Source organism: Setaria viridis, chromosome 2 (genome assembly GCF_005286985.2).
Source record: "Setaria viridis chromosome 2, Setaria_viridis_v4.0, whole genome shotgun sequence".
NCBI classification, from domain to species: Eukaryota; Viridiplantae; Streptophyta; class Magnoliopsida; order Poales; family Poaceae; genus Setaria; species Setaria viridis.
In genome coordinates, this window is record NC_048264.2 from 36,853,603 (window position 1) to 36,876,997 (window position 23,395).

The 23,395-nt window shown below is 45.3% G+C and overlaps 2 protein-coding genes across 3 annotated transcripts; both read right to left on the reverse strand.

Annotated features, from left to right (window-relative positions):
- Positions 1-9,983: 9,983 nt before the first annotated feature.
- LOC117841949 (uncharacterized) lies at positions 9,984-13,572 on the reverse strand. Of its 2 annotated transcripts, none has more exons than XM_034722274.2 (12): positions 13,411-13,572; positions 13,233-13,312; positions 12,608-12,713; positions 12,043-12,141; positions 11,873-11,938; positions 11,617-11,730; positions 11,186-11,260; positions 10,980-11,082; positions 10,833-10,880; positions 10,625-10,746; positions 10,331-10,528; positions 9,984-10,257 (listed from the first exon to the last, which is right to left on the reverse strand). In XM_034722274.2, the coding sequence occupies exons 1-11, from the start codon at positions 13,486-13,488 to the stop codon at positions 10,427-10,429; spliced, it is 993 nt and encodes a 330-aa protein (XP_034578165.1). In that variant the 5' UTR covers positions 13,489-13,572; the 3' UTR covers positions 9,984-10,257; positions 10,331-10,426. The 2 variants fall into 2 exon arrangements, with proteins under 2 accessions (XP_034578165.1, XP_034578164.1); XM_034722273.2 differs by having other exon boundaries at positions 9,984-10,263.
- Positions 13,573-20,175: 6,603 nt separating this feature from the next.
- LOC117842708 (uncharacterized) lies at positions 20,176-23,051 on the reverse strand. The gene is made up of 4 exons (XM_034723212.2): positions 22,183-23,051; positions 21,930-22,043; positions 21,701-21,842; positions 20,176-21,600 (listed from the first exon to the last, which is right to left on the reverse strand). Exons 1-4 carry the CDS (start codon positions 23,049-23,051, stop codon positions 21,454-21,456), a joined length of 1,272 nt encoding a protein of 423 aa, XP_034579103.1. The 3' UTR covers positions 20,176-21,453.
- Between the last annotated feature and the right edge of the window lie 344 nt (positions 23,052-23,395).

A 23,395-nucleotide genomic window follows, 5' to 3' on the forward strand; every position in this document is an offset into this window, starting at 1 on the left:
CATGCGACCCGGTGTCTTTTTTTCCTTCCCTCTCTTCTTTAACTATCTTGCCACATCACCAGTTTGCTGACATGGCGGCCTATTAAATGCTATGAACACCATCTGACCTGGAGGGTTGGGACTGCCCTTAGTGTTCATATGGTGTTCATGTCATATGAGCCGAATAACACTACAAGTAGGTAGCAAACTCCATGTGTAACGGCAGCAGCCAGGTGCCCAGCATTGCTGGCTTGCTGCTCTTCTAGCTTCTTCTTTCTTTGGGTACCCTAGAGCTGTTTTCCGATTTGTCCGTCCTTTTTTAAATCTGTATCTGCAGGATGTGATAGCAGAGTGGTCGTAAGGCTAGTCTCAGTGCACAATTTCATTGCACTGAGAACTAATTAACTGTGCCATATAAGTGTCATGGGGATGAAACTCCTCTCTCGTCAGATGAAACTCTCTCTATTAATTACCTTGCTAAATCAGCAATTTTGCTGATGTGGCATTGAATTTAATGACATGAAACTCTCCATTGAGACTTGCCTAACAGGTCACTCCACAAATTTTTAATTTACACAAATTAGTTATGATTTTTTTTAAAAAAATGGACCAATCACATTTGACACTAGCTAGAGGACTATATTTGTCCAGTTTTAACGGGTAGATGGTGGTGTAAGTCTGATTTTGATAGTTGGAAAATATATTATTGAATTTTTCAGTTTTATGGACCGTACCGGTAAAACCGTGCACTATATTTTGAAATGAACGCAGTAATCCGGAGCTGAAAACATGCTTCGCCGATCATTTATAATTGGAACTGCTTGCTGCATGTTTTACTCCTAAATTGCATCATGTTTTACTAAGGACAGTCTTAATAAAATTTTAATAGAAGTTTTATGAGCATTAAATTTATTGTCATATTTCAAAATTATTAACTTGGTAAGGTTATTATAAAGGGAGTTTCTTCAGAATAAAGAGGAGTTTTATCCTCGTAACTCTCATCGGTCAATTTCGTAACTATACAGAGACTGGCATAAGCATGTCATCATGTCATCTTTGTTTGATTGGGCAGCCGATCCCGACGTAAACCGCAACCGAGATGTCACGGCCTTTGCTGGGCGTGTGGAAGCGTGCCGATATAACGTGGCGTGCAGTAGATACTAGAGCCTACGTACAGGGTTTAGATCAAGAATCCCCCGCAGTTTGCAGCCCCTGCAGCGATACCTCCTGCGGATCCACCGGATTTCGAAACCGTGGGTGCCTCTGTGTGATTCTAGCTTTTTTTTTCTACTCCCTGCCATATTTTAATTTAAATAAATTTTTACGATGATGGCGATTTTGAAAGGTTCAGTGAAACCCACTAGATCCCACGTGGACACTTTAGAAAAGAGAGAAATCCTAAAAATTCTCATAAAACAGCAAAACATCTGAGCATCAATCAGTAGACTCAAATCATCATAACCATTGGATCTATTATATTTCTAAAAAATTATCCACCTATGCCATTACGAAGATAGCATAAAGTAACCTCTAAATCTATATCTAAATTACCCACCTCTGCCATTATATGAAATAAACTAAAGTAATTCCTAATCTTTATCAAAATTACCCACTTCTACCATTATAAATATAATTTAAAATAATCCCCTAAATTTGCAACTAAATTGCCGACTACTAATACATAAAAAAAACTTAAAATAATCTCTTAAATTTGCTATTATTAAAAATAACATGAGGTAACCCTAAATTTGAATTGAAATCGCGTTAATTAAAATATACATGAAAATATGATTCTAAATCATCTATTTCTTACATTATTGGCATATTATATAATAATTAAGGTATATACGCATGATGTGTGTTATCATTTATAAAGATATAGAGGAAGTGATGAAAATATAGATTTCTATGTTAAAATTATAACTCAAATTTAGGGTCCATTAAACAAATTCAAGCGCATACTTGCGATAAAGCGTGAAAAGTTAACCATTATAAATGTGGATGGAAACTTTATAGATTAACTAAAATCTATCACAATCGGATGAAGATATAAACTCTAAACCTATATCTAAATTATCAAGCTCTGCTATTATAAAAAATAATCTAAAATAACCCCATAATCTTCATCCAAATTACTCATGCATATCTTATAAAGCATCACTTAAAATGCCATTCTAAATTTGTATATAAGTTACCCACGTGTATCGTTACTGAAAATAACCTAAGTGAACACCTAAATCTTAATCTAATTATCTTTATGTGCATCATATAGAAGTGCCCAAAGATGAACTAATATATGATTCTAAATTACCTATTTATGTCATTATTAATATAGAAATAGTAAGGTAAGGTATATACGCATGATGGTGTTACCATGTAGACCATTTATATATGTATGCGAGGAAGTAATGTGATTTTTATGCTAAATGCAATATATGGAGGTGCCATACAAAATGAGAAAAGTGTGAATGTGGATGAAAAATTGTATGGAGTAATTACTAATTAAAAATCAATTACGACCGGACTAAAGATAAGTACATGTTTATATGAGTATTATGTTAAAGTATAAAAAAATGAAAGAGTAGTATGTTAACAATTTTAATTATTAGTTACAAGTTTGATTTCTAAATAATTTTTAAATATAATAGCATATAAAAATATTAGTCTGTGCAGGAGCACAGGTTGACGGACTAGTGTTACTAATATCTTTGTGTTCTCAAATAGCCCGTAGACTCGTGCAACTTTGCTTCGGTCAAACCAGTGACACGATTCAATTCCTATAATCTGCACTGCTACATACAGGATGGTAGAGCGCACATCCTTTTTCCCCTAGGTATGCGAAGCTGTTTACTGCTTCTCGATGCATTGGGAAGGAACCAAATAATCGTGTAGAGACCCCTAAAGATAGAGCCACAGGAAGTATAATCATGAGGATACTGCCCCAGCTTTCCCTCTCGTCAGCACGAAATGTAACGATGATGGACCGAGACCGACCGATTGATTGGATGTGTGGAAAATTTTGCACCATTTCTTCTCTTCCCTTCTCCATCTGTAGCATTTGTTTCGGATGGAATAGTGATGCAGTAACATTTGCTTCGGATGGAAGAAACCTACGCTTTATGAGCATTTGCTCTCTGATTTTTTTTTCCGAAGTAGTTAAGGGACATGATCATTTAGCTGCAGAGACTGAAATGACGGTGACCTACAGTAGCCCCGGCGCCAGTGCCATATGCTCGCAACAAATGAAGCAGCGGTCGTGGCTGCAAATCCGCACGTGAAGCCTTATGAAGTTTAGCACCTATCACATCGAATGTTTGATGCTAATTAGAAGTATTAATCATAGTCTGATTATAAAACTAATTGCACAAATGGAGTCTAATCCGCGAGATGAATCTATTAAGTCTAATTAGTTCATGATTTGACAATGTGGTGCTACAGTAACAATTTGCTAATGATGGATTAATTAGATTTAATAGATTCGTCTCGCGAATTAGCATAGGGTTCTGCAATTAATTTTATAATTAACTCATATTTAATCTTTCTAATTAGTATTTGAACGTCCGATGTAATACTGCTACAATTTAACACCTGGTATCGAACATCTCCGGGTGGAGATAGAGATGAGGAAGCAGCGCCAGGGGCCAGACCAGACGTGGCGGGTTTCGTTTCTGCCGGCGCAGCGTCGTTGGCGCGGGCCGCGGAGTGGGGGTGGCGCCTCCTCGAACGGGCCAGAGCTCTATCCACTGCCTGACAGGGCTGCACCTGCCTGGATCGTCGGGCTCGAGCGGGAAGACTGCGCCAGGTCTTGCCGTATCCTCTGTATATTAGCAGTGAAAGCTTTACATGTCTGCTCTTTTCAAAATAGAAATGTTGAATCGAGCAATCTTCCTCAAATGGGTGTTGGGAAGGGAAGAATATTGTACATTTGTACTAGCCATGACCTTTAGAAGTCATGGAAATCTGATGTTTTTCTAGCTAAAGTTATCTGGAATGTCTAGTTTGGTTCAAAGCAGCGAGATCAATACAATACAGAGACCGGTTCTTTCAAATAAAAAAAATACAATACAGAGACCAGCGGGGGAGCTCGACTGCTGGAGCTCACGCCACGCCACCGTGATCCACGGCCACGCGCCCTCCTACCGAGCCGCTGCCGGCAAGCGGCACGCCGAGCACGCCGCGGCGCGCGCGAGACAGCTCCGGCAAAATGCGGCCAGGGACCGACATGAACCACGCCACCCCCATCAAATCTGGTCGCGTTTTGAGCCCGTGCTGCGTACGGCTTGTCGCAAGATCGCCGCATGGCACAAGGCCCGGAGGTCGCCCTGCCCGTCGTGAGCTTTGTGTTGTGTTGTGGGAGCACGGGAGAAAGGAGCCGGCGCCGGGTGGTGGTCAATTCAGCGTGAGACCGTGAGAGAAGCCGATCAGAGGTCACACTTTTTGCTTCGGTTGGGTACGCGTCGCCGGCCGGCACCCGGCAGGCATATGGCCCAGATCGGCAAACGGGGAGCAGGAAAGTTTGGTTCCTGCTGGGTGCTTGTTGCCATTGACCATTGTCGTCAGGTCCTTCCGAATGTTTTATGGAACCTTGAGACGTGGATGCCGTTGGACGTGGAAAAGATCGTAGCGACGCTGGCACACCCTAACATCCGCACATGTATCTGTGAGAAAGATGTACTCCCTCCTATTCCTAAATAGCTGTCGTTTTCGCTTTCCGAAAAATAACTTTGACTAAATATATAAAAAAATTAATATTTATGATACAAAATTAATATCATTAGATAGATATTTGAATCTAGTTTAATAAATTTATTTGAAGATATAAATGTGCACGTATTTTTTATGAATCCAGTCAAACCTGCGTCACGAAAACCAAAGGCGACAGTTGTTTAGTGATGGATCTGCGAATGGACCATGGCCCCTTGATCCGAAATCCACAGTGCGTGAGAACTGAGATCGATCGCGAAAACGTGTTGATATAGTTTGTGCGATGCCCGGAGTTTTTTTAAAAAAAAGTAAACAAGAACGAAGTGACGTTGCATGGTTGCATGCAGCATGCAGTGGTACGGGTCTCTCTCTCTTTTCCAACTAGCGAATGGAGCCAGGCAGCATCGTGCCAGAATCGAGGTCAGAAAGGTCCTTTCTCCCTGCCGCGGCTGCCTGCGCGAAGCGCGATGAGCTCTTTGAAGCAATCATTTTGCCGCCTGCCGGGCGCCTGGCCGTGGCAGAGCTTCGCCGCTCTTCATGTCAACTGCAAAGGACAAAAGAGAGAAGGGATAGATCATAGGTGCGCGTATTTTCCATACTCGTGTATTCCACAGGCCCACTATTTTGGATAGTGTATTTCAATCCTGTATCTGAAGGTGTGCTAGTTATACTAGTAGTATCGCGGTATATACTACTACTAACAGTATCTGGTTTGGATATTCTTGTCTTTGCAGCTTGTCCGCACCTGTAAAAGGAACCGGAGAGGATTGCTACCTGTACGTAAGGCCACTCCACTATCCAGTTTTTAATCTCGATCAGTCACAACTCACAAGGACGGCCTTGCGATTAGTGTGTGTGATGATTGCTACACGCTTCTTGTTGCAAACCCTTTTTTAAGGACTAGCATCGCGTTGTAGCCGTAGTACACTTCACAGAGGTTGAGGAAGGACTAGTGCAATTTTAGCCTTGTTTAGTTCACCTCCAAATCCTAACCTTGGCACTATACAAAAAGAAGATTCCCATCACATCAAACTTACGGTACATGCATGGAGTACTGAATGTAGACGAAATCAAAAACTAATTGCACAGTTTTGTTGTACTTTGCGAGATGAATCTTTTGAGCCTAATTAGTCAATATTTGGACAATAATTCATAAATACAAATAAAACGCTACAGTGTTGCTATAGTAATTTGGACACCTTAAAGTTGGGCAACTAAGGCCCTGTTTGGCACAGCTCCACTCCATAACTCCAGCGACTCCAGGAAAAAAAATAGCCAAACACCCCAACTCCAAAACTCCATGGAGCTGCCAACTCCATGGAGCTGTAGTACAAATGGGGGTGGAGTTTTGGAGCACCTCTTTTGCTGCTCCAAAACCCCCTCTTTTGAACCTCCTCGTGGAGTTGGTGGGTAATTACCCACCAATGCCACTGGTTATGGAAAAAAACGGTTCGATTCTATTCTACAGTCACCCCGCGCATCTCATTTTCCTCATCCCGCGCCTCCCTCCGTCTCCTCATCCTGCGCCTCCCTCCGTCCCGACGTTTCTGCCGCCGCCGCCAAGCAGACCGGTGGCCGCCGTCCACCTCCGCTGCCGGCTGGACCAGCCCCGCCGGTAGCCGGCCCAGCCCCGCCGCCGGTCTCCTTCCCCAGCCCGGCCTCCTTCCTCCGCCTCCCGCCCGATCTGCACGAGGCCCGCCGTCGGCCGCCGCCTGCAGCAGGAGCCCCAACGCCGGCTGCCGCCTGGCGCAGGACCCCCCGCCGGCCGCAGGCTCCTGTCGCCGGAGGCCCCCCCCCCCCCCCCCCCCCCCCCCCCCCCCGCCGGCACCAGCCCCCCGACACCGGCAGCAGCCCCCCGTCGCCGGCCGCAGGGCCCGCCACCCGGAGACCCCCCCCGCCGGTCGCAGGGCCCTGTCGCCGCAGGGCCCCGGCCGCCGGCAGCGGGCCCCCGTTGCCGGCCGCAGGACCCGTCGCCGGCCTTCGCGCCGCTCCGCCGAAGGCCCGCCGCCGGCATTCGCGCCCGTCCGCCGAAGCCCCTCCGCCGGCCGCCCGTTCGCCCCGCCGCCGAAGATCCCCCGCCGGCCTTCGCGCCCGTCCGCCGAAGCCCCTCCGCCGGCCGCCAGTTCGCCCGTCCGCCGAAGCCCCTCCGCCGGTGAGCTGCTTGCTTGCTTCTGCGAGGCGATGGGAGCGCCGGGGCAAGGGAAAAAAAGAGGAGGGAACGGTGTGTCGTGGTTGCCGGGCAGCCTTTCTTAGGAAGAAGGAGATGTGGATGGAGAGAATGACAAGTGGGACCTAAATTGGGGGTAACAATGGCAATCCACACTGAAAATTGATTTTTTTGGAGCTGAGAGCACCCATCTAGCCAAACACCCCATTTTATTCTGGTGTTCTGGAGTGGAGCTGACTCCACCTGGAGTTCTGGAGTGGAGCAGCTCCATCCAGAGCTGGAGTCATGCCACACAGGTCTAAATAAGACTTATTTCGTTGGTTTCTCGTTTCTCAGTACGATGGTCCTGGAGTTGGCACGCTAGATTTCGAGCAGTAGGACAGTGACTTCTTCATCTCCTGATTTGTGCAGACTCCTGCAGGCTGCAGCAAATGCACACGACGGCCACGCAAATCTTGAGACTTGAGCGTCAGCTGCGGAAGTCCTGAAGCACGGGCACGCCCATGCCCATGCACGGGGCAGGCAGCTCGCTTGCTGCTGCCTGCTGGCTCGGCTTGCTGTGTTTTTTTTTTAAAAGCAAGGAGCCATTTTTGGGTGCTGCCTTTGTACTACAAGTAGCATCGTACAATATTTTTAGTGAAAGGACTAAATGGTTGCACGCATAAATGGCACTGGTACTTTATGTCGATTCTGATTTTGAAATGAATGTGTATTTGACCCTGGTGGCTTCACGACGGCCGCCCATATCCACCAAGTTATAAATGAGAAGTCAAATACATGTGCCACGGCTGCTCTCGCTGGATTCTGGAAGGATAGTGCGGTGTATCCGGCACACGCTTTTTGGCGCTGCCTTTTGAACCATGATCCCAAGTTCCCAGCAGGGTCGCTTTTTTATCGCTTTGGATGGACTAGCCGTAGGAGTATGCCCGTATCTGGCTCAGGGAGTAGTGCCAGGTGCTAGGATCTACTTTCTCAACAGCCGAGGCGGTCGCCGATCCTGTCATCGCGCCACTGCCACTTGATTGCTTCTTCAGCTCGGTGCTCGTCAGTCATCATACCCTATCCCTTCTCCTATACAGACTGCAGAGGGCAACCAGAGTATCAACAGTCTACGGTCTACCAAACGATGGAACTGCACGCAGCAAGAGATCAGGCTCGTAGCGTCGAATTTTACAGCATGGACATGACGGTATATGAATTGTGGAGATGATTGCGACGTACAAGCAGTGGACCTAGACATAGGCCTTATTTAGACCCCGTTTTCTTCAGGTGACTTATTTTTAGCACCCGTCACATCGAATGTTTAAATATTAAATTAGGAGTATTAAACGTAGACTATTTACAAAACCCATTACATAAGACGAATCTAAACGGCGAGACGAATCTATTAAGCCTAATTAGTCCATGATTTGACAATGTGTTGCTACAGTATACATTTGCTAATGATGGATTAATTAGGCTTAATTAGGCTTAATAGATTCGTCTCGCCGTTTAGATTCATCTTATGTAATGGGTTTTGTTAATAGTCTACGTTTAATACTCCTAATTAGTATCTAAACATTCGATGTGACACGTGCTAAAAATAAGTCCGTGGAAGAAAACGCCCCCTTAGTTACCCAAAATCACAACTTTGGCACTATAAAAAAGAAGATTTCCCATCACATCAAACTTACGATACATGTATGGAGTACTGAATGTAGACAAAATCAAAAACTAATTGCACAGTTTGGTTGTACTTTGCGAGACGAATCTTTTGAGCCTAATTAGTCAATATTTGGACAATAATTCACAAATACAAATGAAACGGTACAGTATGCTACGGTGCTGGCGCAGTGATTCTGGTTGTCCAAAGTCGGGCAACTAAACAGGCCCATAACCAGCACGCTCGAGTCCAGATTCAGACGCTAGTAGAAATCCAGTGAGCAAATAAAGTTTGGCAGGGCTTCGGCTACTACAACGACTCTATATGGAGCGGCTTCTCTAATGTAGATGGAGCCATTTTGAAAAGTGGCAAAACATATTTTAGGAATGGATGTAAGAGGTCAAATGTCCTATATGCCATTGGATATAAATTTTTAATAGGTTAATTAAATGTTTAATATTACTTTATAATTTAGGTCCATTTGAATTAAAAAAAATGAAAAGGGGCTCCTCCCTCCTTTTCTTTTTTTCTTTTTTTCCTTCACCTTTTCTCCTTTCTTTATTTTCCTTCTCCTTTTCTTTTTTCTCCACGTTCCCCTTCTGCCTTATCTCATTTTCCTCGTCTCCTTTCATTTTCCGCCGCCCATCTCCCGACCACGCGCGCCCCGCCACCTAGCTTCCTGTCGCAGCCCGGCCCTCGGGTTCCTCGGCGCCGCATAGCCTTGGCTCGCTGCCACCTCAGGCTCCTCCGCCATCCCCGTCGCCGCGCCGCCTTGGTTCGCCGCCCGGCCCCCCATCGCCCAGCTCTGTGTCGCCTCGAGTCGCCACCCGTCCCCGTCGGCCCGCCTCCCGCCCGTTGCCGCCGGCCCTAGTTCATGGCGCCGGCGTTCCTGCTAAGGTCATGTGAGGTGGGCCTCCCGCCCGTCGCCGCCGGCCCTAGTTCATGGCGCCGGCGTTCCTGCTAAGGTCATGTGAGGTGAGGAAAGAAGCGGCGCATGCGAGAGAATACGTGCGGTGCAAGGATAGAAGGGGCGACGGGCTTCTGTTGCGGAGGCATTTTGATCGTAATATTGACCAACTCGGTGGGCAGTTTCGTAACCGCGAGTCTGGGCGTGCGGGAGGAGCCGCCAGAGCCAAAAATAACGGCTCCGTCCTTCACGTTGAAAAACGGCTCCAGCTCCGGAGGGCTTCTCGCTAGGAGCCATTTCGTTTTTACCCTTTTGACTTGGCTCCAGCAAAAACGGCCCCAGGAGCTGTTTTTAAAGCTCTAAAGGGGCCCAAACAAGAGCTAGAGGCTGGGGCGTGCGATCTTTGGCATCCCCGCGGCACGCCAGCACAAAATCCACGGCCTTTGTATGGCACGGGAACGTATATTTGTGCGCTTCCTTTGCTCCATAATTCAAAAATGGAGAAAAAATGTGTGCTCCTATGAGTCTACTAGGACAGATTAAAGCATTCGCATTCAGGTACCTCAAAATGAGATGGACACCAATTCCACTGAAACTTCGATATCAAGATTTCCACTTCCCCACCTGTGTAGTATATTAAGCTTTTAAGTCAGACAAGACCCACAAAATCCCATTGCCCCGACAGAAACCACCCAGGCCTTCGAGATGAAAGCTGAATTCATACTGAAAATGGGCCATCACTCAGATGAGCACGGGCAGTTTGCTGTAATCGCGCATTTCTTCTGGCTCTGTATCTCCTCTCCATTTCCTGCGCTCCCCTTGTGCGATCTGGTCCGAGGTTCCGAGCATCAGGCGTATCTGAAACTGAAAGGTGGAATCTGTTTAACATGCAGAGAGTTCTCAATTGCATGCAGAAAATGGGGAAACGTACCTGCTCCTACATCAAACACCCTTGAAGCCACGTGGCCCATCAGACTATGATCAAACAGACAAAAAAACATGTATGTGTAAAGTGGATCAGCAGATTTTAAATTGTTGGTCCTTGAAGTACTTTGACAACTTCCTCTGCTCTAGCCTGTATCTCTTTTAGATACTCAACAAGTATGCGTTGCTGGTAAGAACCACCTTCCTGTCAAACAGAAAAAGAAATGAAGAAAAATTTTCAGTGTGAGAAAACAAGACACGGCCCTGCTCCCTATAGAAACCAGGTGCTTGCTACTCTCACCGTGCGAATCAAGACTCGCTCAATTCTCTTGTTAATAACGGCATAAAAATCATCCGGTGAAACATCTCCTTTTCCGACTGTAAGTCCGTCAAGCAACACCTTGTTCCATTCATTCTCAGGCGCTGCATTGCACAATCTGTACTGATCAGATATGATGGCTAGCAGATGCAAAAGAGAGAGAAAAGAATCTCTGTGTGGCAATACAGACCCTGTATTATGGATTCAAGAAACTTTTCAGGAACTACAACTTGGCCCCCTGAAAAGGATGAAACGTACTCAGGACAAAATGAAAATGTAGTCCGTTCTCAACATCGCTAGTTGAATAGCCTTAAAGTCATGCATAAAGAAAGACTACCTTTGTACGCGTAACTACGTTTCTGGAGAGATTTGGAAGCATATAACTGCAACACCTTTTGCAGCATAGCTTGAAGCCCTGGCTTATCTCCATCTTGTTTAGCCTAATAGCAGGTAAATATATACTGATCACAAGAAAAACAAAATTTAATTTACATTGAAATGATACACAACTTGCTAGCATAAAAAGCAGAAAATAACACTTACTTGCCTCAACTGAGCACTAACTTCCGACAGAAATCCCTCATCGAGCTGTCCTTCTTGTTCTCGGCGTGATATTTCCTGGGAATATCACGATGGCATAACAAAATCATATTAGAACTCGGGAAGAAAAATTGGCAATTTCTAGGTACACAACATCACACAGAAAATTGCATACGATCAATCAAATCTATGAAGCCCAAAAGAAATGTTGGTTCATAAATAGAGACAATGGCAACAACGGCATGCATAAAGCATACTCAGAATGAAATTATTGAAGAAGAGATGTTTGGATCTTTGTACTGACAATCACATGTTCACAGCGCATTTTTGTTAATTATTGCAGATAACAATGTAACAAAGACAATGGCGAAATGCAAGTAAAAGCCAAGACCAACAGAAAGTAGGCAGAAAACTAGGGAGAGATGTGGCCTTACTTTCTCCATCAATTTGACTGTCTCTGGATCTCTTGGTGGCCACTTCACATCTCCTTCATGCATCACAGGACTAAGAATTGCCTTCAGCACATCAGTTGACTGTTCAATCTTTTGCTGCACACCATAAGGGTAAAATTAGCAGCATGCAACACATATCTGAATCACAAAACAAATGCAAAAGTTTCCTCTCTTCACGTCAAGACACAGTCAGTGTTACTGTGTGAACACTTGTGCATGATGGAAACATGGTTCTTACATCAGTCTTGTGAACAAGCCGGTCAACAATGTTCATTACATTTTCAGCCAGCTCTTCATAATCTTTCTGAAAAGGCAATAAAGAGAAGCCAATTGCAAAGTTAGACTAATTGCGATAGAAGAAAATAACATGCACAGGAAGCAAAACTGTCTCCATATGTAAAACCATGCTTTATCATCATCCGATTTGCAGAGATCAATTCTAGCTGCCAGCCGAACCCAGAAACCAGCGTCGAATGCCAGAACATTTTCAACCACAATTTGATCAAGCTGTTTACAAGCAAGAAAGGTGTCTCATTAATTTATTTCCAAACTCATTGTGGCAAAAGAAACAAAAAAGGAAGGATTCCCCTAGTTGTTTGAATAGAAAATAAGAACTTAATATTTTAAAAGAATATAATAGACACATTAGTCTAATATAGTGACGTGATTAAGCAAACTCAAACACTGTGCAAGCATGTAGAATGGGATAGTAAAAACCAATCTGACAGTTTATAAGTCAATTTGTAAACTAGTTCTATACTCAAGTAGTTGATTAAACTTAGTTTGGCTCTGCGTATTTTGAAAAGGTAACACAGGAAGTGAACTCAAACTGAGCATAGTATAGACTAGTAATTTTCAAATTGGATTAAACCTACATGGTGAGGTCTGAATTGTATTGTAGGACAGCAATCACAGTTCAAAAAGGGTAATGTGATCAGATTACTAGCCAGACTGAAGATATAAATCACATTACCTCTCTATGATTTGCTTCCCTCAGCATATCAATCAACCTATCCACTTCAATGGTCTTCTTGAGGGATTCTTCAGGAGCTTTATCAGCTGCGCATAATAAGGTGCTCCTGTTTAACGAAATCATAAGTCTTTAATTACGAATCTTAATATTATCTTGAAGGAACCTAACATCCTGATGAATGCCGAGTAGTATTTTCATTAAGGCATACCTGAAATTTTTTTTTACAGCAAGGCATACCGAACATTAATAACAAATTTGTCTCAGCAGTTAAGCGCCTAAAAGTTATCATATCAAAACTTTCTAACAATAGCCATGCTAACTACTTGACAAATTGCAATTCCAAGGTCATTTAAAAGTTGAGCAACTATAAAACACAACGGCAGTTCTACTACAATGTTCAGACCGTGCTCACTGTTCAGTTGTAAAATTTCCCCGATTCGCTAAATTTCTTAATCCCGCACACAGCAATGCCACAGCAAGGTTAATCAGATGACCCAAGAAATCACATTATTCACCAAATCGTGCAATAGTGCAAAACGCCATTATTTCTAATCCAAAGCAGCCCACGAAATGCGCACAAGCAAATTTGACTGCAAGCAGAGATAGATAAGGACAGAACACGAACCGCCTCCGCCGCTCCGCATGGAATGCGCTCCCCCCGGCGGACCGCACAGGGATCCCCCAACACCACCGACGGGGCACACTCTGGTGAGTATAAACACGGATGATTAGAAGACGCCGACAACAAGTAGACACGAATTCGAGGAGGGAAATATCGGTATGCTCAGGGTGAAGCGTGTAACCGCCAAGCGTCGCTGGGATGCAGACGGCGGCCGGAGCGACGTAGAGGCCGCGGTGGCGGCTGCTGCGGCCGTGGCCATCGCCGGCTGGTACCGGAAGCGGAGTGGAGCGGAAACTGGCAATTGTGGCAGAGGGAAGGGGGGGCTTCGGGCGCGCGTGCGGTGTGCTCCACAGGTATGGAACTAGTAGATAGAGCTGGAAACTTCCGCCTCTTTGCTCTATCGTTAACGCCTTCTCAAGAAGTTTACGTAATACGCTAGCGCTGCTCGTTTGCGTAAACTAGAGCTTGTAAAGCTATCGTCAGCATATATTCTCCTTGGAATAGATGGAAAAAGATACCACCTACGCTGCAAATTGCATATCATTTTAGCTTTTCTAAGATCATAGTTAGTTGTACTAATCATACACTATATTCTATGTACCTAGAAAACTAAAACGACCTGCAATATAGGACGGAGGGAGTATTATTTTTCTAAATTTCCAACTATGCTTCACTTCGTCATGTTTGATTCTTCTAGAAATTATAAGGTATATGCTTCACTTAGTTAGAATAAGAACTTATCTAACAATTCCTTCACTCATATGTAATCTTTGTTTCGGAAGGTAGGCGGAGCAACACCTCCTTACTGCACAGAGACATTTTTTTCATCTAAAGAAATTTGGAGCTTTGATTTATACATGAAAGTGGGACAAATCAGAGGAGGAAACGGGAAATGTGGTCATGAAACTCTTGGATTCATGATAGTGTCAAATTCTTTATCCCAATATGTGACATCTACTTGTCTATTATCTTAATATTGAGTGTTAAAAGAAACCTCCAAATTTGCTGATAGGACCTAAAAATTACAACATATATTTGAAAAATTAAAGAATATATATCACCCATTTGGACTCGAGCAAGCTGCATGCTGCTGTGGTCGCGCAGTGCAGTTTGGACTTTGGACCGTGCTCAAAAAAAAGTTTGGACTTTGGACTCTGGAGAGTCTATCACAGAGAAAACAGTCAAAAGACTGCTACTGCGGGATCTAGCAAAAATAAAATAAAACCAGTAACTCCCATACACATTTCTGGCCAAGCAAAGGGGCAATTGACATTCAGGCTCCATTTTCTTTCTGAAATAACTTTTGGGCGTTCACCTGCCGAGAGCATGAGATCGGAAGTCCCTGGCATGCAGGTGCCGACCCCAGTGTTTGCTCACAACTCACGTGTCATGTGCCCATACCCAGGAACGGGGATGACTTGGCCCTTGTTTACTTCACCCCCAACTCCTAACTTTGGCATTATGCAAAAAGAAGATTCCCCATCACATCAAACTTGCGGTACATGCATGGAGTACTAAATGTAGATGAAATTAAAAACTAATTGCACAGTTTTGTTGTACTTTGCGAAACGAATCTTTTGAGCCTAATTAGTCAACATTTGGACAATAATTCATAAATACAAACGAAACGTAATTTGTCACCTCCCAATTTGACCAACTAAACAAGGCCTTGGCGACTTGCATTGCATCTGTCTGCTTCCTGTTTATTCTTTCGTCATTTACGCAAATGCCAAGCAGGGTAGCAGTGCTACTGCTTCCAGAGTTCCAGCCCATGCTTCTTCAACAACCATATATCCATATTGTACTGTGTGCACATTGCACATGTACAGTATGTTATTGTACATCAATCAAATTTCGATCTCAAGAAATATGCACAAAGCGACAAGTTATTGAGAAAAGTTGCCGAGAGACGCATTCAGGTGCTCCAGGACAAAGAAGAGAAGAACACTCCTGGCTTCGTGGTGCAGTACTAGCACCTCGCTCGGTATTGAGAGTCAAGAGCCCTGCAGCACCAAGCAAGTCCGGATCCCTCCCCTCTGCGGCAGTCCCTGTGCCGTCACCGGCCGGCGTGGCAGCGGCATGCAAGCACCGCCAGGTGCGCGCACCTTCTCACCAGTACGTCAGCCGTCGCAATTTCTCAATGCGTTCCGTAGATGGCTGCGGCCTTGGTACGGCCGGGCCGGCCGGCCGGACATCGATCGGAGCAGTGCCGCAGTGGAGCACCGTCACCGAGCAGGTGAGCACGCCGCGCGCGGAGTCACACGTCGCTGGCTCGCTGCGAGCCAGGGAGTCACGGTTCCCGAACATTGGCTGCATTGCGCTTGGGCGACGGCAGCGGAAGCGACGGGCATTTGCAGTAGAGGGGGAGTGAGAGGAGAGGCCGGGACGGCGACGTGATGGACTGATGTAGACGGAGATAAACGAAAGGATTTCCTTCACCGGATCTCACGTCCCATTAATGGCAAGCGTCATCCTACCTCAGCGGAATAGCGCGTCGCGTCTTGCACAGGGACGAGATCGATGGGCAGACGGCGAGGGCACGAAGCAACGAAGGAAAAAAAAAAAGGGCGTACGGCAGACTTCAAAAGTTGCCATACTTTGCGAGAAGCAAGATTTCATGGCTTTTTGAAAAATATCATAGAACATCTATATATCCTAAATAAAACCCTGATCCATAAATTCAGAAACAATGGCCTGCTCTGTGTGTGAGAGAGAGGATACGGAGCAGTGCTTTTCTTGCCCAGTCTTCCTTCTCCCTGATTAGTTGCTAAAGTTTGGAGGTGCCAAATAGCACACTGCAGCGTTTCGTTTGTATTTGTGAATTATTGTCCAAACATTGACTAATTAGACTCAAAAAGATTCGTCTCGCAAAGTACAACAAAACTGTGCAATTAGTTTTTAATTTCGTCTATATTTAGTACTCCATACATGTACCGCAAGTTTGATGTGATGGGAAATCTTCTTTTTACATAGTGCCAAAGTTAGGAATTGGGAGGGGCCAAATCCCATTAATGGCAAGGGCATCTGCGTCACTTCACCGGCGCAGCCCGTACCGTCGACCCCCGCCACGATCGTCAGCTACAGGCTACAGCACCAGCCATACAGGAGGGGAGAGGGGACACCGGACACGAGATGGCAACAAGCAAGACGGCACGGAGCACAGGGCGCAACAAACTCGCCCGGTATGGTTGTGGACTTTTTTTTTATAGAGCTGATTATATTAAGGGGGTGTTTGGGAACAAGCTGTTAAAGTTTTTAACACCTGTCATATCGGATGTTTGGATGCTAATTAGAAGTATTAAATATAGGCTAATTACAAAACTAATTGCACAGATGGAGTATAATTCGCGAGATGAATCTATTAAGCCTAATTAGTCCATGATTTGACAATGTGGTGCTACAGTAACCATTTGCTAATGATGGATTAATTATGCTTAATAGATTCGTCTCGCGAATTAGCACAGGGTTCTGCAATTAGTTTTATAATTAGCTCATGTTTAGTCCTCCTAATTAGCATCCGAACATCCGATGTGACACTGTTAAAGTTTAGCACCTCGTATCCAAACACCCCCTAATACAGAAGATGAAGTGTAGATTGGACGAAAAAAAAAAACAGGTTGGATTGATTCCTCAACGCATGTCTCACTACGCCCTCACACGCAACTTAACTTTACAACATATCGGTCAGTTGGGTTGGGACATCAACCGTCACCGAACTCCACTCCTCACAACACCTCGACAACAGAACCGAAGCCTTACCGCAGCTCGTAGCACCATACACATGGTCACGAAGTCGTCAAAACCTTACAATGATTGTGGACCTTGTGGTACGGTGCACTGTGCTATTGCCGGTATGGTTGTGGACTGGTGCTTTCGCACTTTCTACTATCTGAATGTATTTTTGAATGCATTGGACTGTCCTTTGTTAGTGATGATTAATTTGATGAATCCTGGATCATTATAAATGTTACACTAATTTCATGGAGCCAATACAAGAGTTGATTCGTGTTAATCTTGAATGTGACTCTATACTCTAGAGTTGGTTTATCGCCATCCAAGTATAGTTTTGTAGTGAGAAATTATAAAGTTAGAAACGGACGAAATTGATATATATATATATATATATATATATATATATATATATATATATATATATATAATCTTGAATGTGACTTTGGAGTTGGTTGACCATTCCTCTTTAGATTTTTTTTCTAAAATAGTTAGTCTGATCTAAATGAGGTAATCCCAAGACTTATTCACACTTCACACTCACTTAGTATTACGGGTGAAAACAGACATGGGTAATAATGGTTTATGATATCCATGCGGGTATGAATAATCCAAATCCGCTTCTGGATGTGCTATAGAATACGGTATTGTAAAAATCCGATGGGAATGGATGATCCAATCATTACAAGCAGATACAGATTATTTGAGTCGCATAATAGAATTGTTCATGGATATAATGTTAATCATCAAGGTTCCGATGGTTTGGTATGTAGTGTCTTGTTCACTTTAGGTAGCTGGGATTTATTCTTTTCTATTCTAGCAAGGATATAGTTGTGCCTTATGAACAATGTTATGTCTACCTTAGAACTTCTTAGCTCTGTTTTGTAATATGCGAACAATGTTTTACATCTGCTTATATGGTTGCCTAGGCCGCCAGCTTTAATTATGAATAAGAGTATTTTGTGCCATATAAGTTACACCTTTCTAACTTTATTTTGTAATTTATTAACCTTCTCAAAATTATATATGAAGAGCATGTTACCCAACTATTTAAGCCCACATTTGTTCCTATTCGATCTAACTCCACATCATTTTCAACATCTAAAAAAATCCACATTAGTATTTGTATCCATACAATATCCACTTCCCTCCAAATCCGATAACAAAAGCTGATTAGACTACGGTAGTGGCACTATTTCCTCTGTTCCGGACCGTTTTCTTCTTACCTATGGTCCCATGGTTTTTTGGCTAAGTGGTTTTTTTAGCTGAGAAAACATAAGGCGAACAATCTATGAAGCATATTTCTGTAAGTCAGATTAAGCTAATTGTAAGAGTGGGGTTGCTAGTGAGTAATTTGTTTTAAGAAAACTTCAGAAATCCTAACAGCATACTATCTCCGTTCTAAAATACAGATATCTTAGTTTCAACATTCAAAGTAAAATGGTTCTTGTCTAAATTTATCAAAACTTAATAATATTTAGAATGCCAAATGAGCATCGTTAGATCCATTATGAAATATATGTTTATAATTTACTTATTGTCATAAGTTAATACACTTCTCTATAAAATTTGGTCAAATATAGATTAATTTGACTTAGGACAAACCTAAAAATTTTATATTTTAGAACAGAGGAAGCGTGTCTTTTTCTAAAAAATACTTGACAAACTAACGCTTAAAAAAAGTTTACTTTGTATAAGGAGTTTAAACGTGTGAGACAACTTGTTTAATACATTATCCAAGCGTAAAATACACTAGGTGTCATCTAGGTTTTAAAATCTCAAAATTCATTTTTAAGTACATGAACTTGTATCAAAATGGCTTACGGGTCCCTAATCTCTCAAAACAAATTATCAGGTCCCTCAACTTATCTCAGGGTGTCATCCGAGTTCTTAAATTCTCAAAGTGCATTTTAATATTCTCCAATTCAAGGGCCGAGCAAGACACGCATGTAAGGTAGTTGTGAAGGCAGTGAGCGAGAGGAAGCATTGCCATCAGCGATAGGTAACAAGTTTTAAATTTTGAAAATGTATTTGAGAGTTTAGAGACCCGTATAAAATCTGAGGGCAAGTTTAGGAGGCTACACTTTGAGAATTTAGAATCAAGATGACACCTTAACTAAAGTTTAGAAACTTGAAAATGCATTTTTAGAGTTTAGAGACTACATTTTGATATCACAAGACAAGTTGAGAACCGCTGGTGTAATTAAATTAGTAAGGTTCCCAACACGTCCGTAAACACATGAAGGTATATCATAAACCTATTTTGTTGGCATCTCCTGATAAAGAGCTTTTGAGGCACACGCTTCTAAACCAAACTTCTCTAGCTGGACAGAAACTGATTTATTTCCAAGATACTTTTTGACAACGCTAGCTTTTAGCCAAGGCAAGTAATCTAGATTTCAAACTAACTCCTCGTCAGCTCACATCCTTGTAATTTCGCAGTCAGGAAATACAAAACAAAAACAACAAAATCTATAGTCTTTTGGAGTAAACATGGATTGAGATTTGTGCAGAAGTAAAATACTATTAAACTGTTCATCTATTCAGGTGGAGAACACGGAGAAAATACAGCCCAAGTGCCAAGTGCCTTAAGGGATGTTTGGATACGAGGTGCTAAACTTTAACAGTGTCACATCGGATGTTCGGATGCTAATTAGGAGGACTAAACATGATCTAATTATAAAACTAATTGCAGAATCTTGTGCTAATTCGCGAGACGATCTATTAAGCCTAATTAATCCATCATTAGCAAATGGTTACTGTAGCACCACATTGTCAAATCATGGACTAATTAGGCTTAATAGATTCGTCCCGCGAATTATACTCCATCTGTGCAATTAGTTTTGTAATTAGCTTATATTTAGTACTCCTAATTAGCATCCAAACATCCGATGTGACGGGTGTTAAATTTTAACAGGGTTTCCCAAACACCCCCTTATTTGAACCGACTTTCTGATTCCACCCACATCCCCAGATGAGTAATAATTCAGCTGAAAATCCAAGAATCAGACCAGACGAACCAGTACGATCAAAATGTTGCCTTCTCGGCAATCAAGGCAACTAAAATTGCAAGATCTTTTGAAGATCACAAGTAAGGGTATTCATGACTGCACCCAACGATGCTAAACTATCTCAGCAGTGTAAATTCCAAAACTTTTCATCCCATGCCTCTATAACTTTCAGAATCATTTCCCACAAGAAACAAGAGGCAATGTGATTAAATCAACTTGAGGCTGTTGTCATCAGCCAAAAGGCCTTGTAAGATTTCAATTAATCCCATGTGCAGGCGACACAACAAGTTTCTAACTGATGCTACTGGTCAAGCTCAACATCTGATCTACCGAGAGCCTGGCTTGCAACACTCAACATCAGATCACACACAGATAGTACTCATTAACAGCCTAACACGGCCCAAACATATTACACAACAGGGACCGTTTGAGCTTCGACACTATGCTGAAAGAAAAACACATGCAAATTGAAAGGAAGACGTACACATTCAGATTACTCAGGCAATCAAGCCGGCCGGGCGGATCGTATCTCCCGTTCTATCTGTTCCTCCTATGAACGGAGGTGGCGTTTGGATATAGGGAAACGAGTGGTGGGATAAGGAAATGAGGTCACGGAGATATCTTATCCCATGTTTGTATTAACGGAATGGGAAATAAATAGGGAAAGGGAATGGGAAATGAGAGCCTCTTTTACCAACGGTGTAATCCCAATGGAAGGGGTGGGTTATGCCGGGAAATGAGCTTTGCATCACCTTCCACAGTCCCGTCGACACCAACGCCGCGACCAAATCTAGCGTGGAGGCTACGAGGGCGTCCTCCGCTGCCTGACGCCGCCGTGCCTCACCACATGTCACTGCAGCTTCATCGAGTTGGGGAAATCGCGACCGTCTCCAGATCGAGCTGCTGCTCGTCGCACTCAGCGCCGTCGCTTGATCCGCCGGAGCCATAGCTGCAGCCGCCTCGCTACGCGGGCCACTGGTGGAGCCGAAGGCAGTCTCCTACCGCGAGCACCAGGATATGCAGCTCACTCACCTCGCATTGCGTGCTAGAGCCGGAGGCTGCTCCGCCGTACGGGCACCCAGAGCCGCAAGTCGCCTCCTCGTGCGGGCAGGGGGAGCTGCTTGCCGGCGCTTCTGGCTGTTGCCTAGCGCTAGCGCTTGGGGGCTTGTGGCTCTGGAATACGAGCACTCGAGCAGAGGCTGTGGAATCTGGACGAGCACTCGAGCAGAGGCCCAGGAGAAGCACCGAGAAGAAGATAAGGTCACAGCATTTTTCATTTTTTCCTATCACCTTGTGGGTCCCACAAACCCAAACCCAAACCCAAACCCAAAGCACAAACATATGATAGAGATAAAAGTTTCGTAACCCTGTCCCTGTCCTGCCTTGGCATGAATCCAAACGCCACCGGATAGAATGCAAGATACGAAGTGGCCGGGGGTGCAGCGATGAGACACAGACAAACACTGGCCATGACGAGCGGCGTTTCAGACTCTCAGACGGCCGACGACGAGCATCACGCCCTCAGCTGGCCGGGTGCCGTCCCGCGGAGGCTCGAACCGCACTGGCAGGAACTCCTCGGTTCCGCACTCGAAGGATGACCCGGAGAAACGATCCAGAAGCTTGTCAAGCCCCTGCTAGATGCAACGCCACGAGCAAGAGCCACCCGTCAGTTCCAAGCGCCGCGGCGGGCAATGCAAGCGAAGAAGAAAGGCGCTGGCGGCGGCGACGTACCTGGTCGGCGGCGCAGTCCACGGCGCAGGTCTTGCCGCAGCGATTGACCTCCCAGCGGTGGCCGTGGAGGTGTTCCCAGAGCCGGCGAGCCGCCTCCGGCGACGTCATGTTGACGAACGCGTAGCCCTTGTTGGCCAAGGTCCTGGGCAAATGCGGCAAACGAGGAAATGGGTCGGGAAGCAGAAGAGAGAAGATCGAGTAGCTCGCGGTCAAATGTGGGAGAAGTTACCGGAAATCGAATGGCACGTAAAGGAAGTCGTACTCCGACTTCACTCCCCCTGTGGGGATCTTCTGGTTCTCGATGAAGCAGTGTTCATCGATAATAGACATCAGCCTCATCCTCCTGCGCGAAAAGGAATCAAATATCAGATTTTCATTGAGCTTCAGACTCATCAACGGAGCAAAAATTGTGTAGCGATTAGCGAATCAAGGCAGTTCAAAGTACAAACTACAACCGAGATGAGGAAACATCGCAGACTCACGTGAAATTATTTGGTATGTTCCTGATCATTAGAGATGTTCGCTTGGAAGCGGAGTCGAACAAGAGACGAGGCTTGGGGACGACGCCGCCAGGAGCCGGCCGCTGTACACGACGAGGCCCACGCGGGCGCCTCCTTCTCGGCAGACCGACGGTCGGGCTCGCTGTACCGAGCTCGGCGGTGTGGGGAGGCACCGTTGGCGGGGCGAGGGCCGCGGTCGCCGGCGGCAGGCACGGCAACGGGAACGAAGATGGAAGGGAGGTCGTCGGCGACACGGGCGGGCTCGAGGTGACGAGCACCGACCGCGGGGACGGCTCGTTGGCCGGATCCTCCTCTCCGGCCCCAGGAGCCTTGGCGCCACAGGACGCCGTCGCCTCCTTCGCAACCCCGTGGCCTCCTGCACCAGCGGCCTTGGCGCCGCGGGACGCCGCGGTAGCTCCCGGACGAGACGGTCGCTGCATCCGCGGCGGCACCTCGAGACGCGGTGTCGCCCGGGCGCCGGGCACACGCCCGGTGCGTACGTAGCCTGAAGGCTGCTTGCCGCCGCCCTGCTGCGGCATCGCCCCCGCCGTGACGCTGGGCGTCCCCGCCGGCATTGCAATAGCTCCGTTCGGCGGCGGCATGAGCGGCGCCCAGGTAGGGTACGGGAACGCGCCCTGCATCCCCACGACGCCGGGGGCCAGCGGCATGCCCCAGCAGCCGGGGATGAAGCCGCCCGGGAACAACGCCTGCGGAGGCGGAGGCGGGTACGGGCTCGGGGCCCTCAGCGGGAAGAAGTCCGGCGACGGCAAGCCCATCCGAGGAGGGCCTACGACCGTCGCAAACGGGATGTAGGGCTTGGCATCGACTCGAAGGGGCTGGGACGGCTCCATAGCTGCTTGGTTTCCTGCTTGCGGTCTTGTCTTTCTTAAGCGATTTTGGGGGTTATGGGGCACAACTGCAGCAGAACCAGTAGCCTCGATATAAACAGGAAGAGGTGCATGACGAAGGGCGTGTTTTGATCGTTGGGTTAAAAGGTAGTCCTTTATATACCTTGTTTGTTTTTTTATTCCTAAAATGTCTGTCCCATCAAATATTTAGACTAATTACAAACCAATTACACATAGTCTAATTAGTCCATGTAGTGCTACAGTAAACATGTGCTAATGATGGATTAATTAGGCTTAATAGATTCATCTCAGGGATTAGCCTCCATCTGTGTAATTAGTTTTATAAT